This window comes from Pongo abelii, chromosome 1, assembly GCF_028885655.2.
Source record: "Pongo abelii isolate AG06213 chromosome 1, NHGRI_mPonAbe1-v2.0_pri, whole genome shotgun sequence".
In the NCBI taxonomy this organism is placed as follows: domain Eukaryota; kingdom Metazoa; phylum Chordata; class Mammalia; order Primates; family Hominidae; genus Pongo; species Pongo abelii.
Window position 1 is genome coordinate 360,681 of NC_071985.2, and position 21,252 is coordinate 381,932.

At 38.1% G+C, this 21,252-nt stretch overlaps 1 protein-coding gene across 1 annotated transcript; it reads left to right on the forward strand.

Moving 5' to 3' along the window:
* Window positions 1-9,058: 9,058 nt before the first annotated feature.
* LOC100446754 (olfactory receptor 2T3) lies at window positions 9,059-10,027 on the forward strand. Its single transcript, XM_002809185.4, has one exon. The coding sequence runs from the start codon at window positions 9,071-9,073 to the stop codon at window positions 10,025-10,027; it is 957 nt and encodes a 318-aa protein (XP_002809231.2). The 5' UTR covers window positions 9,059-9,070.
* Window positions 10,028-21,252: the final 11,225 nt, after the last annotated feature.

Consider the following 21,252-nt stretch of genomic DNA (forward strand, 5'->3'; position numbering starts at 1 on the left):
TAAAATGTATCTAGAATTTTGCAATTTTATGTATTAATAACCCTCCACCTGCCATTTTTAAACACTTATTTAGATTTCTAAATTTCATACCTATACACCATTTAGATAGCCCATTAATTTTTAATTATACATATTATTCATGTGGAATTTTCATTGAAACTTAGGAATAATTAAAATACAAGAGTGAGTTGAGGCCTGTGTGAAGAGTATAAAAGAAGGATTGTGATGTCTGAGGTGTGAGAGTTCTCACTGATTAAGAGTAGAGCAAGCCTTCATATAGAAATTGTCATATTATCTGAGCATTTATGACTGGTAGAGTTTATACAGAAATGCATTTGGTAAATTCACAGCAAGGAAGGCAGGGTACGAGAAGTTATGAAGGAATATGAAAGTGTGTGGTTTAAAGATACTCTGAGATATTGGAAGAAGCAATGTTGGAAGACAGGGTGGGTACCAGCCAAGGAGAGAATATGCTCATTCTGTTTTCTGGTGTCAGTATCTGCTTCTGCAGTTGGGCTTACGAGTTGGATTCTGCATCTGAGGATTCAACCAATCATGGACTTAACCAATCATGGATTGAAAATATAATTAGGCTTATCATGGTCACACTGGTACAGACTTTTCTAATTTTTTTTTAATTTTTTGTTGTGACATAGTAGGTGTGTACATTTATGGGGTACATAGGATGTTCTGATACAGGAATGCAATGCATAATAAATGCATGATGAAAAATGGAGTATCCTCTCAAGCATTTATCTTTTGTGTTACAATTTTATTATACCCTTTTAGTTATTTTTAAATGTACAATTAAATTGCTATTGATGTCAGTCTATTATGCTAGTACTTATTCATTCTAACAAATTGGTTGTATCCATTAACCATCCCCACTTACCCCTTCATCCCCCCCAGTGCCCTTCCCAGTATCTGCTAAGCATATTCCTAATTTATATCTCCATGAGTCCAATTGTTTTGATTTTAGGTGCCACAAATAACTGAGAACATGCAATGTTTGTCTTTCTGTGCTTGGCTTATTTGACCTAGCATAATGGCCTCCAATTCCATCTGTGTGGTAGCAAATGGCAGGATCTCATTGTTTTGTGGCTATATAGTACTTCGTCATGTATAAGTACCACATATTCTTTACCCATTCATCTGTTGATGGACACATAGGTTGCTTCCAAATTTTAGCTATTGTGAACAGAGCTGCAACAAACGTGGGAGTGTAGATATCTCTTCGGTATATTGATTTCTTTTCTTTTGGGTATATACCCAGCAGCGGGATTGCTGGATAATACGTTAGCTCTATTCTTAGTTTTTTGAGGAAGCTCCAAACTGTTCTCTGTTGCACCTTTAAATACAACTTTAAACACAACTTTAAACACAACTTCACATTCCCACAGAGTTTATGAGGGTTCCCTTTTCTCCATATCCTCACCAGCATTTGTTATAATTATTTTTTTTCTTTTATTATTATTATTATTATTATTATATTTTAGGCTCTATGGTACATGTGCGCAACGTGCAGGTAAGTTACATATGTATACATGTGCCATGCTGGTGCGCTGCACCCACCAACTCGTCATCTAGCATTAGGTATATCTCCCAGTGCTATCCCTCCCCCCTCCCCCCACCCCACAACAGTCCCCAGAGTGTGATGTTCCCCTTCCTGTGTCCATGTGTTCTCATTGTTCAATTCCCACCTATGAGTGAGAATATATGGTGTTTGGTTTTTTGTTCTTGTGATAGTTTACTGAGAATGATGATTTCCAATTTCATCCATGTCCCTACAAAGGACATGAACTCATTATTTTTTATGGCTGCATAGTATTCCATGGTGTATATGTGCCACATTTTCTTAATCCAGTCTATCATTGTTGGACATTTGGGTTGGTTCCAAGTCTTTGCTATTGTGAATAATGCTGCAATAAACATACGTGTGCATGTGTCTTTATAGCAGCATGATTTATAGTCCTTTGGGTATATACCCAGTAATGGGATGGCTGGGTCAAATGGTATTTCTAGTTCTAGATCCCTGAGGAATCACCACACTGACTTCCACAAGGGTTGAACTAGTTTACAGTCCCACCAACAGTGTAAAAGTGTTCCTATTTCTCCACATCCTCTCCAGCACCTGTTGTTTCCTAACTTTTTAATGATTGCCATTCTAACTGGTGTGAGATGGTATCTCATTATGGTTTTGATTTGCATTTCTCTGATGGCCAGTGATGGTGAGCATTTTTTCATGTGTTTTTTGGCTGCATAAATGTCTTCTTTTGAGAAGTGTCTGTTCATGTCCTTTGCCCACTTTTTGATGGGGTTGTTTGATTTTTTTCTTGTAAATTTGTTGGAGTTCATTGTAGATTCTGGATATTAGCCCTTTGTCAGATGAGTAGGTTGTGAAAATTTTCTCCCATTTTGTAGGTTGCCTGTTCATTCTGATGGTAGTTTCCTTTGCTGTGCAGAAGCTCTTGAGTTTAATTAGATCCCATTTGTCAATTTTGGCTTTTGTTGCCATTGCTTTTGGTGTTTTAGACATAAAGTCCTTGCCCATGCCTATGTCCTGAATGGTAATGCCTAGGTTTTCTTCTAGGGTTTTTATGGTTTTAGGTCTAACATTTAAGTCTTTAATCCATCTTGAATTGATTTTTGTATAAGGTGTAAGGAAGGGATCCAGTTTCAGCTTTCTACATATGGCTAGCCAGTTTTCCCAGCATCATTTATTAAATAGGGAATCCTTTCCCCATTTCTTGTTTTTCTCAGGTTTGTCAAAGATCAGATAGTTGTAGATATGTGGCGTTATTTCTGAGGGCTCTGTTCTGTTCCATTGATCTATATCTCTGTTTTGGTACCAGTACCATGCTGTTTTGGTTACTGTAGCCTTGTAGTATAGTTTGAAGTCAGGTAGTGTGATACCTCCAGCTTTGTTCTTTCAACAAGAAGAGCTAAGTATCCTAAATATATATGCACCCAATACAGGAGCACCCAGATTCATAAAGCAAGTCCTGAGTGACCTACAAAGAGACTTAGACTCCCACACATTAATAATGGGAGACTTTAACACCCCACTGTCAACATTAGACAGACCAACGAGACAGAAAGTCAACAAGGATACCCAGGAATTGAACTCAGCTCTGCACCAAGCGGACCTAATAGACATCTACAGAACTCTCCACCCCAAATCAACAGAATATACATTTTTTTCAGCACCACACCACACCTATTCCAAAATTGCCCATAGACTTGGAAGTAAAGCTCTCCTTAATAAATGTAAAAGAACAGAAATTATAACAATCTCTCAGATCACAGTGCAATCAAGCTAGAACTCAGGATTAAGAATCTCACTCAAAACCGCTCAACTACGTGGAAACTGAACAACCTGCTCCTGAATGACTACTGGGTACATAACGAAATGAAGGCAGAAATAAAGATGTTCTTTGAAACCAACGAGAACCAAGACACAACATACCAGAATCTCTGGGATGCATTCAAAGCAGTGTGTAGAGGGAAATTTACAGCATTTGTTATTGCATGTCTTTTGTATGAGAGTCATTTTAATTGGGATGAGATGATATCTCATTGTAGATTTGATCTGTATTTCTCTGATCAATGTTGAGCACCTTTTTATGTGCCTGTTTTTGATTTGTATGTCTTCTTTTGAGAAATGTCTATTCAATCTTTTATCGATACATAAATCAGATTATTAGATTTTTTCCTATAGATTTGTTTGAGCTCCCTATGTATTGTGGTTATTAATTCCTTGTCAGGTGGGTAGTTTGAAAACATTTTCCTTCCATTCTGTGGGATGTCTTTGTTGATTTATTTCCTTCACTGTGCAGAAACTTTTCAACATAATGTGCTCTCATTTGTCCACGTTTGCTTTGGTTGCCTGTGTTATGGAGTATTACTCAAGAAATATTTGCCCAGACAAATATCATGGAGATTTTCTCCAATGTTTTCTTGTAGTAGTTTCATAGTTTGAGGTCTTAAAGTCTTTAGTCCATTTTGACTATATCTTTGTATATGGTGAGAGACGGGACTAGTTTCATTTTTCTTCATATAGATATCCACTTTTCCCAGTACAGCTTATTGAAGAGACGATATTTTCCCCAGTGTATGTTCCTTGCAACTTTGTGGAAAATGAGTTCGCTGTAGGTGTGTCGATTTGTTTCTGAGTATTCTGTTTTACTGGTCTATGTATCTGTTTATGCCAGAACCATGCTGTTTTGGTTACGGTAGCTCTGTAGTATAATTTGAAGTCAGGCAATGGGATTCCTCCAGTTTTGGTGGGTTGGTTGGTGGTTTTGCTTAGAATAATCTTGGCTCTTCTGGGTGTTTTGTGCTTTCATACAAATGTTAGGATAGTGTCTTCTATATCTGTAAGAAATGTCATTGGTATTTTGATAACATTGAATCTATAGATTTCCTTGAGTACTATGGATATTTTAACAATACTGATTCTTTTGGTTCATGAACCTGGAATATCTTTTCATTTTTAGTGTCCTCTTCAATTATTAATGTTTTGTAGTTATCATTAGAGAACTCTTTCACTTCTTTGGTTAATTCCTATTTAATTTTATTTGTGGCTATCATAAATGCGATTACTTTTTATATTTCTGTTTTAATCTATTTGCTATTGACATATAGAAATCTGCCTTTTGCATCCTGCAAGTTTCCTGAATTTGTTTATTAGTTCTAATAGGTTTTTGGGGAGATTTTAGGTTTCTCCAAGTATAAGGTCCTATCATCTGTGAACAAAGATAATTTTACTCTTCTTTGAAGTTTGATGCCATATATATATCTATATATATCTATATCTATCTATAGTTATAGATATATTTACATATAGATAAATTTATTTATATTTATGTTTCTGTTGCCTGATTGCTCTAGCTAGAACTTCCAGTAATATGTTGAATAACAATGGTAACAATAGTTGCACTAAAGTGCAAGACTAAGTCTCCTTTAATTTTCTTTAATTTTTTTGTCCACTTTCCTCAAGCAGAAGGAGTCTTGCCCCATAGCCACCATAGCTGGTAATATGCTGAGTCTCACCTGGAGCCAGCATGTCTCAGAGTCTCACCCAAGGCCCTCATGACTCTGGCTGGTATCCAACCCTGATGTGGCTGAGCTGGTAACCAAGATGCAAGACAAAGTCCTCCTCACTCTTCCGTCTCCTCTCCTCAAGCAGAAGAAAGAGGCCTCTTTTGGAGCCACAAGCTGTGGAAGCTGAGGTTAGGGGATGAGGTTACTTGCCCTGGATGGTGTCTTAACAGGTCATGTGTCTCTCCAGTCCACTGGCTCTGGGCCCAGTTTAGCATTAGGACTTGCAGCTCTTGTGACCTAGACTGCCCTTCAGGTTTGTCTGTGGCTCCAGAGCACTTTAGCCCTTTGTGGTGATGCTTGGGTAACTCAAGTAAGTTCCAAACACTGGGATTGGCAATTTCCCTCCAGCAATGGCTGGTTTAAATGTGCCCTCCATGGTGGGTGTCAGCTGAATTTGGTCTGGGTTTTCTTTCTGCTATAAGAAGGGCATCACTGAGCTCAGTGTCTTAGAATTGCTGGCTCTCCCTCTCCCCAGTGCACAGAGAAGCTCTCCATACCACACCACCACTGCTGGGGGATGAAGGAGGGTGGTAGTGTCAGTGATGCGATACTGTTTTTCTGACTACTTCAGTGCCTCATTCAGAAATATGAATTTAACTCCATGTACTGTGAGTGCTCACCTGAGTTTTTGTTCTTGTGAAGGTGTTTTTTGTGTAGATAGTTTTTAAATTGGTGTTCTTGCAGGGGGATGATCAGTGGAACCTTCTATTCTGCCATCTTGCTCCATCCTCCAGACTTTTTTCCTTGTCATCATTTCCTAAAATATATAGTATAACAACTATTTACATAGCATTCATATTGCATTAGTTGTTATAAGTAATCTAGACATGATTTCAAGCATATGGGAAGATTTGTGTAGGTTATATAGAAATACTCTGCCGTTTCATATTAGGGTCTTTAGCATCATGGATTTTGGTATTTTCACGATGTCCCGGATACTGAGGACAGATAGTGAGGGATATCTGTACACAGGGATGAATACACTACTCAGTACTTGTACGATTGACATGCTAGAAGGACTCAGCAGTCTTGGAACCTTGCAGGCACTGAGAAAAGTGGCTCCCTTTTCCCATTCTCTTTCACTCCCAAATTATATAATCTAAATTCGATGAGACTAATATTTCAAGGGAAGTCTCTGAGCGTTTAAGGAGAGGGGCGATGTGGGAGAAGGTCACCCTGTCATGGAGAAATCTTAGACCACATTCGGTCATCAGATTCATAGATGTCTTAAGAGTCACAGAAGCATAGCAAGTACATAACACTCCTTCTTTTGATTCTGAGGAAGTGACACTCAGAGCTTTTAGTATCTTGACTAAGATTACACAATTAATTGGAAGCAAATATAATAAATGGTAAATGTTTCTTTTAGAACCTTAAAGGTTGTCAGACTCCAATATTTTCCCCTGAATCTGGGAAAGCCCCAGCTGTGTTAATGGAGAGTGTCTATAGATGCAAATTTTCCCCACGAAAGATGGCTTTGCAGGGCCATTTCAAAATATGTCAAAGACATACTTTGGGGTAGAATATTTTGTTTCCCTTCAGGGTCTGCTATATGTCATGTGATGCTATACCAGAGTCAGGTTGGAATTTGGTATCTTACTGCCACTCAGTCTGTTTTATCAGTCTTAGGAACTCTATTTCAATGTTATTGCTGGTCAGTTGTGCCTAAATTCCAAAAGACGGGTGTAATGAAGTGTGTCTCCCCTCTTATGTCCTGCAATTAAGCTTTTCAACTTTCCTGAGGTCCTCTTGGCCTAGAGGGGGTCTGTTCAGTTGATTAGGGTTCTTAGGATTTTATATTTAGTTTACAGACTTCTGACACTGGTTTTGCATGATCCTCCCTTTGTGAAATTCAGATTTGCTTTTACAAAGAGAGAGCTTATTTTAAATGTCCGATACGAAAATATAATTTTAAACTAGAAAAATGAAGTCGTTTAAAAAATGTGCAATGTCATGAGAAAGATGGATTTGCTTTTGGATAGATGCATCGCATAAATGAAAAACATGTTTAATTCCCACGTGGACCGTGAGTGGAAAGTTAGAATATAACTATCAAAAACAAATGGCAAAACAAAACAAAAATGCCAAAATAGTGGATTCTGAGAGGGTCTTAAAGAAAATAGAAGCTCCAGGGAAGAGACAATGCCAAGTACAGGGAAGATGAATAAGCAGGAAAAAAAAAAAAAAAAAGGGAAAACAGGGCAAAGAATTAAGCAATAAACACTCATCTCAATTCCCTAATGTGAAGAAACTGATGATGTAATTTTCTCATTTTCATTCCGAATTTAAACCCCTTTGCTTTGGCCTTAGAATGGTGAAAGCAGCTTCACTGAGCTGGCATGGCTTAGATTTATTCTCTGATGGAGCAGAAAAGGGTGGAGCAAAAGTTTTGTGCTCTATGTGCCGTGTTCGTCTCTTTGTTGAAAGGTGTCTTGATGACCTGTCTCTTCAGTGCTTTATAAAGGGGATAAGTAAGGAACAAGGATACCTGACTCTTCTTGTTGCTAGCTCTTCGTAATTCTGACTTTAGGTTTCCTGAAATCCCAGGTTTTTTTTTGTTTTGTCTCTTGTGTGTGTGGTTTTGTTTTTGTTTTGTTTTGTTTTGTTTTTGTTTTTGCCCTAGGAACAGTGCATTATATTTCTCTTTGCATTTCCACGTGCCTCAGTCACTGTTACTTTTTTCCTCAGCATTATTTCTCTAACCTGCAGTACAGCAACCCTGAGGATGACCAGTCCTCAGTCATGGAGCTCCTGACTCTTCATTAGTCTAGAAGTTGGTGGGCTTCTTAACTTTGAGACAATTGTATCAAGCATGATTGAAACAATTCAACTGGAAAATTAAAACTGAAATATTCAGACAAAGCAGTTACTGAGCAAAGCTATGAATTTATGGGAGGCAGTGGTGATTAGTTTATTATGCAAAGTAGATGCAGGACAAGAGGATCCCTAGGCTTGGTTGCAGGGCTGCGGTTTTATGAAAGATTCAACACAACTGCCTCGTGCTTTAACTTCATTTTTCAATCACTATGCGTGGAATTTTGGACATTTTAGGTGTGATTTTGGGGGATAAATGGTATCAGCAAAATGAAAATAAATATTTTTATATTTCAACTAAATACTTGGTATTTAGGGCATCTGCAGCATTTATTGCTCGATTTCTTGTAAAAATATTTCTCTGCATGACAGTTAATGAATTAAATGTCTTAGATTTCACTGGGGACTGGGAGAGGGCTCACTGTCCCTATTGCTGTTCTCCTGCTCATCACTAGTTCTGCATGCCAAGCTACTCTCCTCAGGCAGGCGGGACTCTCCCTCTGCTCCTCTGACCCAGTCAGCACTACTTATGGAACACAATCTTGTGAGGAAGAGCAGAATAAATTGAAAAGTTTTCGTGAGGAAAGTGGACTTAAATGGAGATATATAATGGTAGAAGAAATTTAAGGAGATTTCAAGTTTTCAGACTATTTCATGGTATTCGTTATGATATTTGTACCATTAACAATATTAATATTAATCTTATCAGCTGTGATTTCCATCACTGAGTCCTGGGTGAGCTACTGTATCCAAAAAGTAGTGAAAATCTCAACCCAACACTAACACTGTGTTACAGACCTAATGTGCATTCCCTACTTCAGTCTCCAACCATCCCACAAGGCCAGTATACTTGTGTTCTTAATTCTGGGGGGAAATAAGACATAAAGAGTGTACATGTCTTCACTCTTGACTTAGCTCAGGAATAGTCACCTCCCCAGATCTGTTTCGTATTTTACTTTAGCTTGTGGCCAACATGCGACTTGACCTCTCTAAGATTTGAACTTATGATTTTACATCAGTTTAACTCAATATTTAGAGAAATAACTCAAAGCACATGTCTTACCAGAAAAAGGTTAGTAAAGCCATGTACATAGGAAAGATTGAAAATTAATGACTTTTTTTTTTTCCCTCAGGCGGAAACTGTGAGCCAGTCATGTGCTCAGGGAATCAGACTTCTCAGAATCAAACAGCAAGCAGTGATTTCACCCTCACAGGACTCTTTGCTGAGAGCAAGCACGCTACCCTCCTCTACACCGTGACCTTCCTCCTTTTCTTGATAGCCCTCACTGGGAATGCCCTCCTCATCCTCCTCATCCACTCAGAGCCCCGCCTCCACACCCCCATGTACTTCTTCATCAGCCAGCTTGCGCTCATGGATCTCATGTACATATGCGTGACTGTGCCCAAGATGCTTGTGGGCCAGGTCACTGGAGATTATACCATTTCCCTGTCAGGCTGTGGGATCCAGATGTTCTTCTACCTGACCCTGGCTGGAGCTGAGGTTTTCCTCCTGGCTGCCATGGCCTATGACCGATATGCTGCCATTTGCAGACCTCTCCATTACCCACTGCTGATGAACCAGAGGGTGTGCCAGCTCCTGGTGTCAGCCTGCTGGGTTTTGGGAATGGTTGATGGTTTGTTGCTCACCCCCATTACCATGAGCTTCCCCTTTTGCCAGTCCAGGAAAATCCTGAGCTTCTTTTGTGAGACTCCTGCCCTGCTGAAGCTCTCCTGCTCTGATGTCTCCCTCTATAAGATGCTCATGTACCTGTGCTGCATCCTCATGCTTCTCGCCCCCATCATGATCATCTCCAGCTCATACACCCTCATCCTGCACCTCATCCACAGGATGAATTCTGCCGCTGGCCGCAGGAAGGCCTTGGCCACCTGCTCCTCCCACATGATCGTAGTGCTGCTCTTCTTTGGTGCTTCCTTCTACACCTACATGCTCCCGAGTTCCTACCACACAGCTGAGCAGGACATGATGGTGTCTGCCTTTTACACCATCTTCACTCCTGTGCTCAACCCCCTCGTTTACAGTCTCCGCAACAAAGATGTCACCAGGGCTCTGAGGAGCATGATGCAGTCAAGAATGAACCAAGAAAAGTAGTAAAGGGCAAGCACTGTCCCCTCCTCTTTCTATAATTCCGTTACTCCCTATCTCTCTTTTGCCCTCAGGTCCCCGGGTCCCCAGTACAAAGCCCACTCATATTTTCCCTCTTTCTTATACATGGCATTTTCCCTCCATACTGCTTATTGTTCCCGTTTATCTCATTGGATTGAATATCTTTAGAATGTTTTTTTAACTGCACTGCAATAGCTGACTATGAAAGACCATACAGAGTGCGTTTTATCTTATCTCTCATCCCAGGTTTATTGAGCATTTTAGTACGAGACTTGGTCTTAAACACTTTACCCCCGGAAGAGACTCACTGTAAGAGTTAGAATCCTAGGAGACTCCTAGAGGGAGTATTGGCTGCTCCCACACTTTACATTGTAAACCTCGGTTCACATTGGCAGCCACCGGGTTTCAATGCTTCTGCTATTGTATCTCAGTAAGTACAAAGAAACACGTATTTTCCAAAGGCTAAAGTGAGCTTCATGGTGTAAACGCCAATAGTTTTTAACATTGTTTGGCCATCGAAACCACCTAAACCAAAAATGAATCCATTTTAAAATTCAAAGAGATAATAGGTTCATCTATTTTATAGTATGAAATAAAAGTAGTTCCAGATTTAGTTTCTTTAGGATTTAGTCTATTCCAGACAATGGTCTACTATGTTTAGACTAAATATAACAGTCTCGTGGGAGAACGGAGATTTAGGAAAGCTTAACCCCTCGGCATGTTTCTTCTGAAACTGGGAAAACCAGCAAAATGGTTATAAACTTGTCACTAACCTTTAGTTTGCCAGATGTATATCATGCTACAAAGATAACTTCTGAAAATCTATGAGCATCAGATCACTATCATTTTCATTAAAAAATAATTCATGTGTCTAGTATTTCTGGAATGTGAGAAACTAGGAAAGAAATACATTTGTTTTAATTAATATGCAAGAAGCTGAATCTCGAGCTGAATCTTGAAGCTGTTAATTTACTTCTCCTTGGCACAGCCTTGACCTTGCCTTATTTACAATGAATGGAAGCCAGGTGTTCCCATGCCTGCTGCATCTTCCAGAGAACTGACAAGTACTTGCTTTACATGACACATCAACTGAACACTTTTGCTTCTCACAGAAAATTATCCCTGCCATGCATGAAAGGAGTTTGTCTGAGTTTGTGTACAGAGATCTGAATTTGGAAGTAAATTTCACCAAGTGGTGCAGAAATATCACTTGTAAAGTAAGAGGGGGTTGTTAGAGGTAGGTAAAAATTGGTTTCAGAAATTGCTGTAATTAAATAAATGGGCAAAACTGCTCAAATGGACACCAGAGACGACAGACTAATTTAACACTGTTAGTTGTTCTTATGTTGTCATTACATTATTTATATAATTATTGACCTCAGGAAAGTGTACAGAGTGGGATTGCGGAATTATAGAGTAGCTCTATTTTTTATCTTTATAGAACTATCATAGTTTTCAACACAGGCTGTTGCAATTTACATTTCTACCAGCAATGTACATGTAAAAGGGTTCCATTTTCTACACACACTTGACAGCACTTGTTGTGTATTTTCTGGTAATAGCCATCCTAGCAGGTGTGAGCTGATATCTCATTGCGGTTTTGATTTGTATGCCCCTGATGATTAGTGATGTTGAACATCTTTTCATTCACCTGTTGACTATTTGTATTCCCTCTTTGGAAAAATGTCTATTCACACTGTCTTTACCATTTTTAAGTTGGGTAATTTGATTTTTTGCTATTGATTTGTATCAGTTTCTTTTATATTTTGGATGATAACTCCTTATCCAAAATATGGTTTGCAAATATGTTCTCCCATTGCAGAGATTATCTTTTCATTTTTTCCTTTTCTGTGCAGAAGTTTTTGTAGGTTGATGCAGTCCTACTTGTTTATTTTGCTTTTGTTGCCTTAATTTTTGTGTCATATCCAAAATATCATAGCCAAGATCAAAGTCAAACAGCTATTTCTCCTATGTCATCATCTAGGACTTTTACAAGTCCAGGTCTTACATTTAAGTCCTTCATCCATTTAGATTTGGTTTTGGGGGAATAGTGTAGGATAAGAGTCCAATTTCGTTCCTCTGCATGTATATACCTGGTTTTTCCCAATGCCATTTATTGAACAGACTATCCTTTCTTCATGTTGCATTTTTGGCACCCTCATCAAAGACTAATTGACTATATAAGCATGGCTTTATTTCTATAATTTGTAATATAGTTTGAAATCAGAGTCTGAAGCCTCCAGCTTTGTTTTTTTAATCAATATTGCTTTGGCTGTTCGATATTTTTGTGCATTCACTATTTCTAGACTTGTTTTATTCTATCTGTATAAAAAATGCCTGTGGAATTTTAGTTCGGGTTATACTGAATCAGACATTTTCTTGAGTAATATGGACATTTAAAGAATATTAGTTATTCTAACCCATTAACGTGAGATATCTTTCCACTTGTTTATCTCCTCTTTAGTGAACAGAACTTTCACTCCCTCAGCTGTATTTATTCCTATGTATTTTATTCTATTTGATGGTATTGGGAGTGGTATTCTTTTCTTAATTACATATTTGGATGGTTCGTTTTTGGTGTATAGAAATACAACTCATTTATATATGTTTATTTTGTGTCCCACAACTCTCTTGAATTCTTTAATTCTGACGGGATTTTGGTGGAGTCTTTAGAGTTTTTTATATGTAAAATCTTGTCATCTGCAAACAGATGGCAAGATAATTTAACTTCTGATCTGAAAGCCTTTTCTTTCTTTTTATTTGCCTAATTGCTCTGGCTAGTTTCCAGTATTATGTTGAATAGAAGCAGTGAGAGTGAGCACTCTTGTCTTTTTCCTGATCTTAGCCGAAAATCTTTGTTTTTCACCATTGAGTATGATTTAGCTGTGAGATTTATTATGTAAAGGCACATTCCTTCTATAACAAATCTGCTGAGTTTTTATCATGAAAAGATGTTGAATTTTATCCAATGCTTTTTCTGTCTATTGAGATGAACAATTGTTTTTGTCATTTATTATGTTAATGTGGCATATTTATTGATTGGTGTATGCTGAACCATCTTTGCATCTGTGGAAAAAAAAACTTGGGACTCAATTTACTACGCCAAAAGGAAAAAAGATATTAAGCTGAAAGCTAATTTATGCCAGAAACTGCATTTCCTTTGGTTTTTGTTTTCTTTTTGTTCCTAATCAGTTAACTACGATAAAAGGTTAGAGTAACAGGCAGTAACTCCACATTCTCCTTACCTTATGTAACGCGATGATCCTTCTACTGTGTGTGAAAGGAATACATAAATGACTATTCACCCACCTGCTTCTTTGCTTCTTTTCTTCTTGCAACCTGTGGATTATCATACTCTCCCTCTTTCCCCTCTAGCCTGCTTTCCCCTTTAAATATTAAAGTCCTCAAAATTATCTTTAAAGAAAAGCATAGACCACAAACTGTTTCTGTAATTCTGTGTTTTTTTCCAAGCATGTCCTTTACCTTGGTGAAATAAACTTTCAATCTGATTGAGACCTGTCTCACTTACTTTTGGTTTATACATCCTAGGAATAATCGCACTTGATTATGGTGAAGTATCCTTTGAATGCACTGCTTAATTTGGTTTGTTAGTATTTTGTTAATTTTTATAAAAAATTATGAAAGCTGTTTATCAGGAATATTGACCTATAATATTATGAAAGCTGTTTATCAGGAATATTGACCTATAATACTTTGGGAGTTAGTGTTCTTATCTGGCTTCGGTTTAAAGGTGATGTTGTCTTCAGCAAATGAATTTGGAAGTGTTTCTCCTCTTCACTTTTTTGAAAAAATTAGAGGAGGATATGTGTTAGTTCTTTAAGTGCTTGGATGAATTCACCATGAAGTCTTCTAGTCCTAGGCTTTTCTTGGGAGATTTATTTATTTATTTTTTTTGAGACAAAGTCTCACTCTGTCGCCCATACTTGGAGTGCAGTGGCATGACCTCGCTCACTGCAACCTCCACCTCCTGGGTCCAAGTGATCATTTCATGTGCTGAGTACTCTTATACTTATTTTCTTAGCAATTTTCAAGTATATAATGGTTGAAACTGTAGTCACTATGATGTACAATAAACCACCTGAACTTATTTCTCCTGCTTAAATAAAATCTTGTATCCTTTGACCCACATCTCTTTACTTCCTCACTCCAAACTCTGGTAACCACCATTTTACTCTTTGATTCTATGTGTTTGACTATTGAATGCTTCACATATAAATGAAATTGTGCAATATTTGTCCTATGCCAGGCTTATTTTATTTAAAATATTGTCCTCTGGGCTTATCCATATTTTTCCAAATTATAGAATTGTCTTTGATTTGACAAACTGATCATACTATGTTTCAGGTATAATATTTTGGCTTGTTCTTTCTTGGGTTCCTTTGAACTTTATGAATCTCTATGTCCCTATCCCTCACAAATTTAGGAAATGTCATTTGAGCTTTGTTTTCCTCTCTTCTCCTTCTGTGAATGTCATAATTCACATATATATTTGCTTGATGTTGTCTTATAGTTCCCAGATGCTTCTGCATTTTATTTTTTTTGTTCCTCTAACTGTATGATCTAAATTCAAGTCCATTGCTTCCTTTCTCCGTATGATGAAATATGTTATTAAAGTACTCTGTTGAACTTTTCACTTCTGTAATTGTATTCCAGAATATTTTACAAGTTTTACACTAAAGTTAATGAGATTTACACACCTCCATTATAGGACTAGAGTGTTCCAAATTTGACTACAAATCATCTCAGCACAAGAATTCTTTCCTTTTATGATTTCAATGTCTTTATTATATTTCTCATTTTGTTTATGCATTTTTTCATTAGCTTTAGATCTCTGTTATTTTGAAGCTCTTCGATCCTAATCCTATTTAATATGATTTTAAAATTCTTTGTCAGGCAATTAATAGATTTCCATTTCTTTGGGGTTGGTTAATGGAGCTTTATTACTTTGGTGGTATTTATTACTTTGGTGGTGTCACATTTGCCTGACTTTTTGTGATTCAGGTAGCTATGCATTGATGTGTGCACATCTGAAGGAGCAAACAGCTCTTCTGCTCTGTATAGACTGCTTTCAGTAGGTAAAGACATTCTTCTGTTGTTTCTCTAGGCTAATAGGAATTACCTCCAGGATTGTAGTTGAGCAGGGTTAGAGCCATGTCATGTGGCTACTGCTGGGTCTCCAGCAGAATTTTCAGTTGGCAAGCTTATAACCAGAGGTTGTTGAGTTGAGTATAAATCCTGTCTGGTCCCTTGGTAGAGAGGACTGCCTCTAGTACCTTGGTCAATAGGGCTATCACTAGGACACTCTGCTTCAGGGTTCACATTTGGTTCTGTAGATGGCATGCCTGTTACCAGGTACAGAGATGGGTGTGGATTCTATTGAGTCCCTTGAAGGACTCCCATTACATTGGTGGGAAAGTCTCTGGGCAAGAAGGATTCTCCCCAGACCACAGTTGAGAGGACCTGGAACTGAGTCTCAGGGCTGTGTCATGGACCACAGCTGAGTCTGAGGTCTTCTGTCCTGCATGGATGGGTGTACCTCCTGCATAGTCCCTGTAAATGTAAGATATCCCCAAGCTGTGGCTGAATGGAAACTGGAGCTGGATAAGAGGGCTGATTCAGGATCTCCAGCTGGACTGATGTCAGCAGTCTTGTTTATGGGGGCATCGATTAATATGTCACCCAGGAGGTCACTGGGTGGGTAGGACTGCTCTTGAACAATGGAAAAGGGTGCCAAGTAACAGAGCTGCTTCAAGATTGGCAGTTGCACCTAGTTTTGTGGGCCTGCCTCTAGGCACATGAACAGGGTTGTTTCCTGGCAGGTCTCTGTGCAGGAAGGTCTATTCCCAGACCATGGCTGAGGGGGACTGGAGCTGGGTCATGGACTGCTTTCAGGGTCCAGAGCTAAAACTAAGGTTAGCAGGCCTGTTACTTGAGGTACTGGTCAGTGTGACTGCCCCTGGGCCCCTTGGCAGATGGTTCAGGTGGCAGGACCAATGCCAAACAGGGCAGTAGCTGAGTCCAGAGGGATGTTATTTCTGTGTCTAGCCAGGACCACAGTCAGTGAGCCTGCTACCTGGGTGTGGTCCTGCCTTCTCAAAATAGCTCTCTTCAGTGTTGGGATTCACCCACAGTTTTGACACTTCCTGTCAAGATCCAGAAGTTCCCACCAAGGGACTTTTGTGCCACACAGGCTGCTATATTATTGCTGCTTTGAGCAGATACGATTATAGGAGCTCCTCTTCCACCATCTTGCTAATGTTTTTAATCTCTTTGTATTAAGAATATTTCTCTAGCACATTATTCAACTTAGATTTTACTCAATAAGTTAATTTAAAACCTGTGAAACCAGACAGCAAGTTATCTGGTGTCAAAATGCAACAGTGACACTCACATATAGGATAGACATTCCTATTCCGAAAAAGAGAAATTGGAAGTTAAATAGAAGTCTTAGAGCCAACGCAAGCCTGAAGCCTGGCAGGGCAAGTTTCATTAGATTTCAGGACTCGAGGTCCTCTTCGGCTTGATACCCTGACCTCCAGTGCATAAAGGTGGTGGCCCCTCTTCCTTTGTTCTGGGCATGTATCTTGCATTTCTTTATATCTCTGATGGTGCCTTCAGGATTATTTACAAAATTTTTGACATGTTTTATATCCTTGTATTTGTTTAATTCTTAAAATTTTATTATATTTTCTCAGTTATATATATATAACTGATATCAGAGAAAATGTTTATAAAAGCAACAAACAAAATTTTAAGACAAAAACATAGTATAAACTATAGATATTACTGAGATCAGTTATAATATAACTTACATATATAAAGATAATGATTTTGCCTAATTTCATTTTTATACTTATCTATTTTTAGGAAAAGCATATGAAATCAACACCCAGTATATTTCTTGATGGTGAAGCACTAGTTAATTAAATGAAAGGGATTTTTTTTTAATTTTCAGAAGTAAATCTCATAGTTTTTAGAAAATAATATACTGCATTAATGCATAAAACAGAGCTACATATCTAATAAAACATTCAAATGCAATAGATGTTACTACAATGTTGTAATTAGTAGCAGATTTTAAAAATGTAGAAAAAGGTAGAACTTAGCCCTAAGCAAGGTTTCCAAAGTAAATATTACTGTCAAAAAAAAATATATATCAATAGCTTTTCTGTCAGTTAATACTTATTAAGTATTTTTAAATGAAAAAATATTCTCTTCAAAAAAGTCTAATAAAAATATCTCAGAATAATCTCAATAATTATTGTGGAAGAATTTTATTAAAATTATTTTAAAATCCAGACTTGACCTCTAACCATTTGAATACCTGTGAGACCTATCATGCTTCTCTATAAAAATCTGCAACATTTTAACAATATTGATTCTTCCCAAATATATTTCATTGTATTCTAATCAATACAATTAGTTAGATCTTTTGAACCTAGCCAAAATAGATCAATTGAAAGGAAAAACAAACTTAAAAACTTGACTATTTTGAACATGAACATACAGGAAGACAAGAATTGTTTCACTAGATGTTTAAAATTATCATGAGGGAACACCCAATAAAACAAGATATTTTAAAGGAATTCAGTGAAAGACCAATGGAAAAGAAGAGATAATGTGGAAACTTAGCCTCCCCTGCACTGGCTTCTGGTATAAGATGTTGACCCTCGTTCCTTGTGCAATCCCATTGTTTCCTCCATACACACTGGTTCTCAAACCCATGATTTCAGGACTGCCTTCTCTTATGAACTCTGGATTCGTGTATGCGCTAAACTTGCATAATCTTCATGTAGATGTGTGCTGGGCAACTGGAGTCCCAAACTTCAGTTTCAGCGTTCCATGCCAACCTGCCCAGCCCCAAAATTCCTGTGTGTATAAATAGCAATCCAACTTCTCCTCCTCCACCAAATCCCTTGCCCAGACATCATATCTCTCATCAGGACTAGCTCAAACCGTTTCCTGCATTCTCGCTCAAGCCTTCTCAGTGATACTCATATACCTGTTCCATATGTCTTTCCTCTCTATCCATCCTCCAGTGATGTCTCAGAGTGGGATTTACCGAGAAGCAAGGAGAGTCAAAGCTTTGGGGCCCTTCACTCTCTGGAGATTCTCCGAGTGCTGTCAGTTGCTGGGAGTTGTATGGTGGTGTGGGGAGGGGAAGCCAGGCAGCAGTCAGAAGAGACTATGTGAGCATGCCTGGTGAACTTCCTGAAGACTTCTTAGAAGACAGGGGCCAAACATTGGTTGAGACTTCCTTTCTTTTTCTAAATGCACATTCACTCTCTTGAGTGTCATGTATACTTTTGTCTTCCCTTTCTTAAATACACCTCTGCCTGTCCCTGGTCTTTCCAAGGACCATCATGATATTATAGGACCTGTTCTTGGCTCCATTTCTAACCCCATTTTCTAAGTTTTGCCAACTTTCTCACCTCAATCTGGGACCACAGATTTTCTTGCTGCTGTTCAAACGTTACAAGTTACTTTCAGTCTCACAGCCTTTAACTTTCTCTGTTTCCTCTGCTTAAAGCATCTCTGCCGTGTTGTTTACGACGGACTCCATTGTTTCATTTGTGGATCTGATGAAATTTCCCCTTCTAAATAAAGGGCTCCTAACTAGCCTGTGTTAAATAGATTCACTAATCACTCCTATCTCATCTCTGTGCCTTTATTTTTTATTTACTGTGATTATTAATACTTTTCATTACATATTTATTAGTTTATTGCCTGTATTTACCACTAGTATATAAATGCTGTGTGGGAAGAATCTTTGTTTTAAACATCATAAACCTAGATAGTGCCTGGAACAAACAGTAATTATTTTTGAAATTAATGAATAAAAGAAAATATCATTCAACATTGGAATTTAATCTTTACTTAAAAGCAATAATGTTAGCAATTCACTGCATATCACACCCAAATAAATTATTTTTGTATTATAACTCAAAGGTACCAAAAAACCTCTGAAACTCATTAAAAATGTAAAGGTAGATGCTTTACATAATCCCCAAATGTGTAAAGACTTTGTAAGCCCAAAATAGTTAACGAAATTATTAAAGTTAATAATTAAACAAAATACTTTAAAAAATTCTGATGAAACAAAATATCAGAATGAAAACTGAAATAAAAATATTTTAGTTGATACTATTCACAAAGAGTTACTATTTTTCTTCATTTTTCTTTTCTTCTTTTTGAGACAGAGTTTCGCTCTTTTTGTCCAGGCTGGAGTGCAATAGCGTGATCTCGGCTCACTGCAACTTCTGCCTCCTGGGTTCAACTGATTCTCCTGTCTCAGCCTCCCAAGTAGCTTGGATTACAGGCACGTGCTACCATGCCAGCTAGTTTTGTAGTTTTAGTAGAGATGGGGTTTCACCATACTGGCCAGGCTGGTCTCGAACCCCTGACCCCAGGTGATCCACCCACCTCGGCCTCTCAAAGTGCTGAGATTACAGGTGTGAGCCACCGCACCTGGCCAGTTACTATTTTCATACCAAAAACACATTTATATTTATAAAGAAAACATTTCAATGAAAAAAATGTGAAAAGGAAACACGATTCACAAAAGCAGTAGTTACGTGGATAAACATGAAAAGTTATATAAACATATTAATCAAAAAAGACAAGTTAAATAATGATACACCTATGAAATTGACCAAGAAGGAAGAGAGACACAATTCGGAGCTGGTGCAAGTGAAGTTTACTTCTGCAGCAAAATTTGAAGAGGCTATTGGAAATGTAATTCAATGTTGTGTATTAAGTTTGAAACACTGTATATCAAATGGTAGATTGTCTTAGGGAAAAACTTATATTCAGAGTGTTTTTTGTATAATTAGTTTTATTTCCGCATAATTTATAATGTTGAAATGTTTAATACAATGTCACTATTCACTATTAGGAGAAGATTGCAATTGTGATATAATTACTTTGACAGACAGTAACTCCAGTAGATACTGTCCAGTCATATACAAACACTACATATTGCAAACTGAAGAGATGTAACACAAGATTGGTTAGAGGTGGCAAAGGGCTATAGGGAAGGCTGGAGAAGTGGGCAGGGGAGTGTTGTCATCCAAGGACCAAGACTCCTCACCACTGGAGCCCCATGTGCCCCTCGCTGCTGAGCTGGTGGGGACTCTGCACTCCAGGGCTGCTGAGAGAACCCTGCCCTGGTGATGTACAGCAACCCAGATGCCTACATCTTGCCAATACGACTGAAACTGCCTCTCAGGTGCTGAAGCCTGAGGCCCCCCATGGTCCCTGTTGCTTATAGCTGCTGACCAGCACCCTCATCAGAAACAGGGAAAAAAGTAGAGTTTCCTTCTTCCCCTCACCCCGCAGTGTCCACCCACAAGGGCCTGCACTCTCAGAGCCTCACGAAAAGTGAAGTAGCAAAGGAGTCAGGACAACCATGTGCAGGCTGCAGCACTGCGGGTCAGAGGAGACTCCAGCCCTCAAATGTGCACCTAAAAACAGGACACCGTCTAGACAAAGGTGGTCACGAAAAGACCTCCATGACGTAGGAAAATGGTCAACCTGTTTCCAGAGTGCACCTATAGACAAAAGTTCAGAGGAACTTGGCTGCAAGATCCAAGATGGTGGTGCGGTTTCTTCTGTCTTCTTCCCTGTTTTATTCCAACAGCCTAATACATGGTATACACTCAATAAATATTTGTAGTTTAAAGGGAAGATACAACATTTAAAGTATCATTTTTGTCTGGTTTATTACATTAGAGTCAATTTTAAAATTTTAATTCAACCAGTTTTTCAGATTTTTCTATAACTTTAATGTCAGTATTTAAAACAAAAACAAAGATAAAAATCAAATGCAACACTAAAGCAATATAGATTGCAAGTGAGTGAGAGGGAAACAGACTACAATCAGTCCTAATGAAGAGGGAGAAAGATGAAGATGTGAAGATGTCTTCAATTTTAGTTTTGATCAAGGTACTGATTTGTGGAGGTATCTTTGACACATCAGTTGACCTCTGAGTTTCAGATTCTATACCTGTGAAATGTTAGAATAAAAATAACAAAATCTTATAAAATTTACTTGAAGATTAAATGAAGATCACACACATATATGGAATATATTTTGTAACGCGGTAAAGGCTAAGGCTGTATATGAACTAACTCCTATATTTCATAGATAAGATTTTGATGATGAGATTTGAGATTACTATTATTAATGT

Excerpts from the sequence above, each read along its gene's own strand:
- LOC100446754 (XM_002809185.4), top strand. The coding sequence starts at position 9,071 with ATGTGCTCAGGGAATCAGACTTCTCAGAATCAAACAGCAAGCAGTGAT.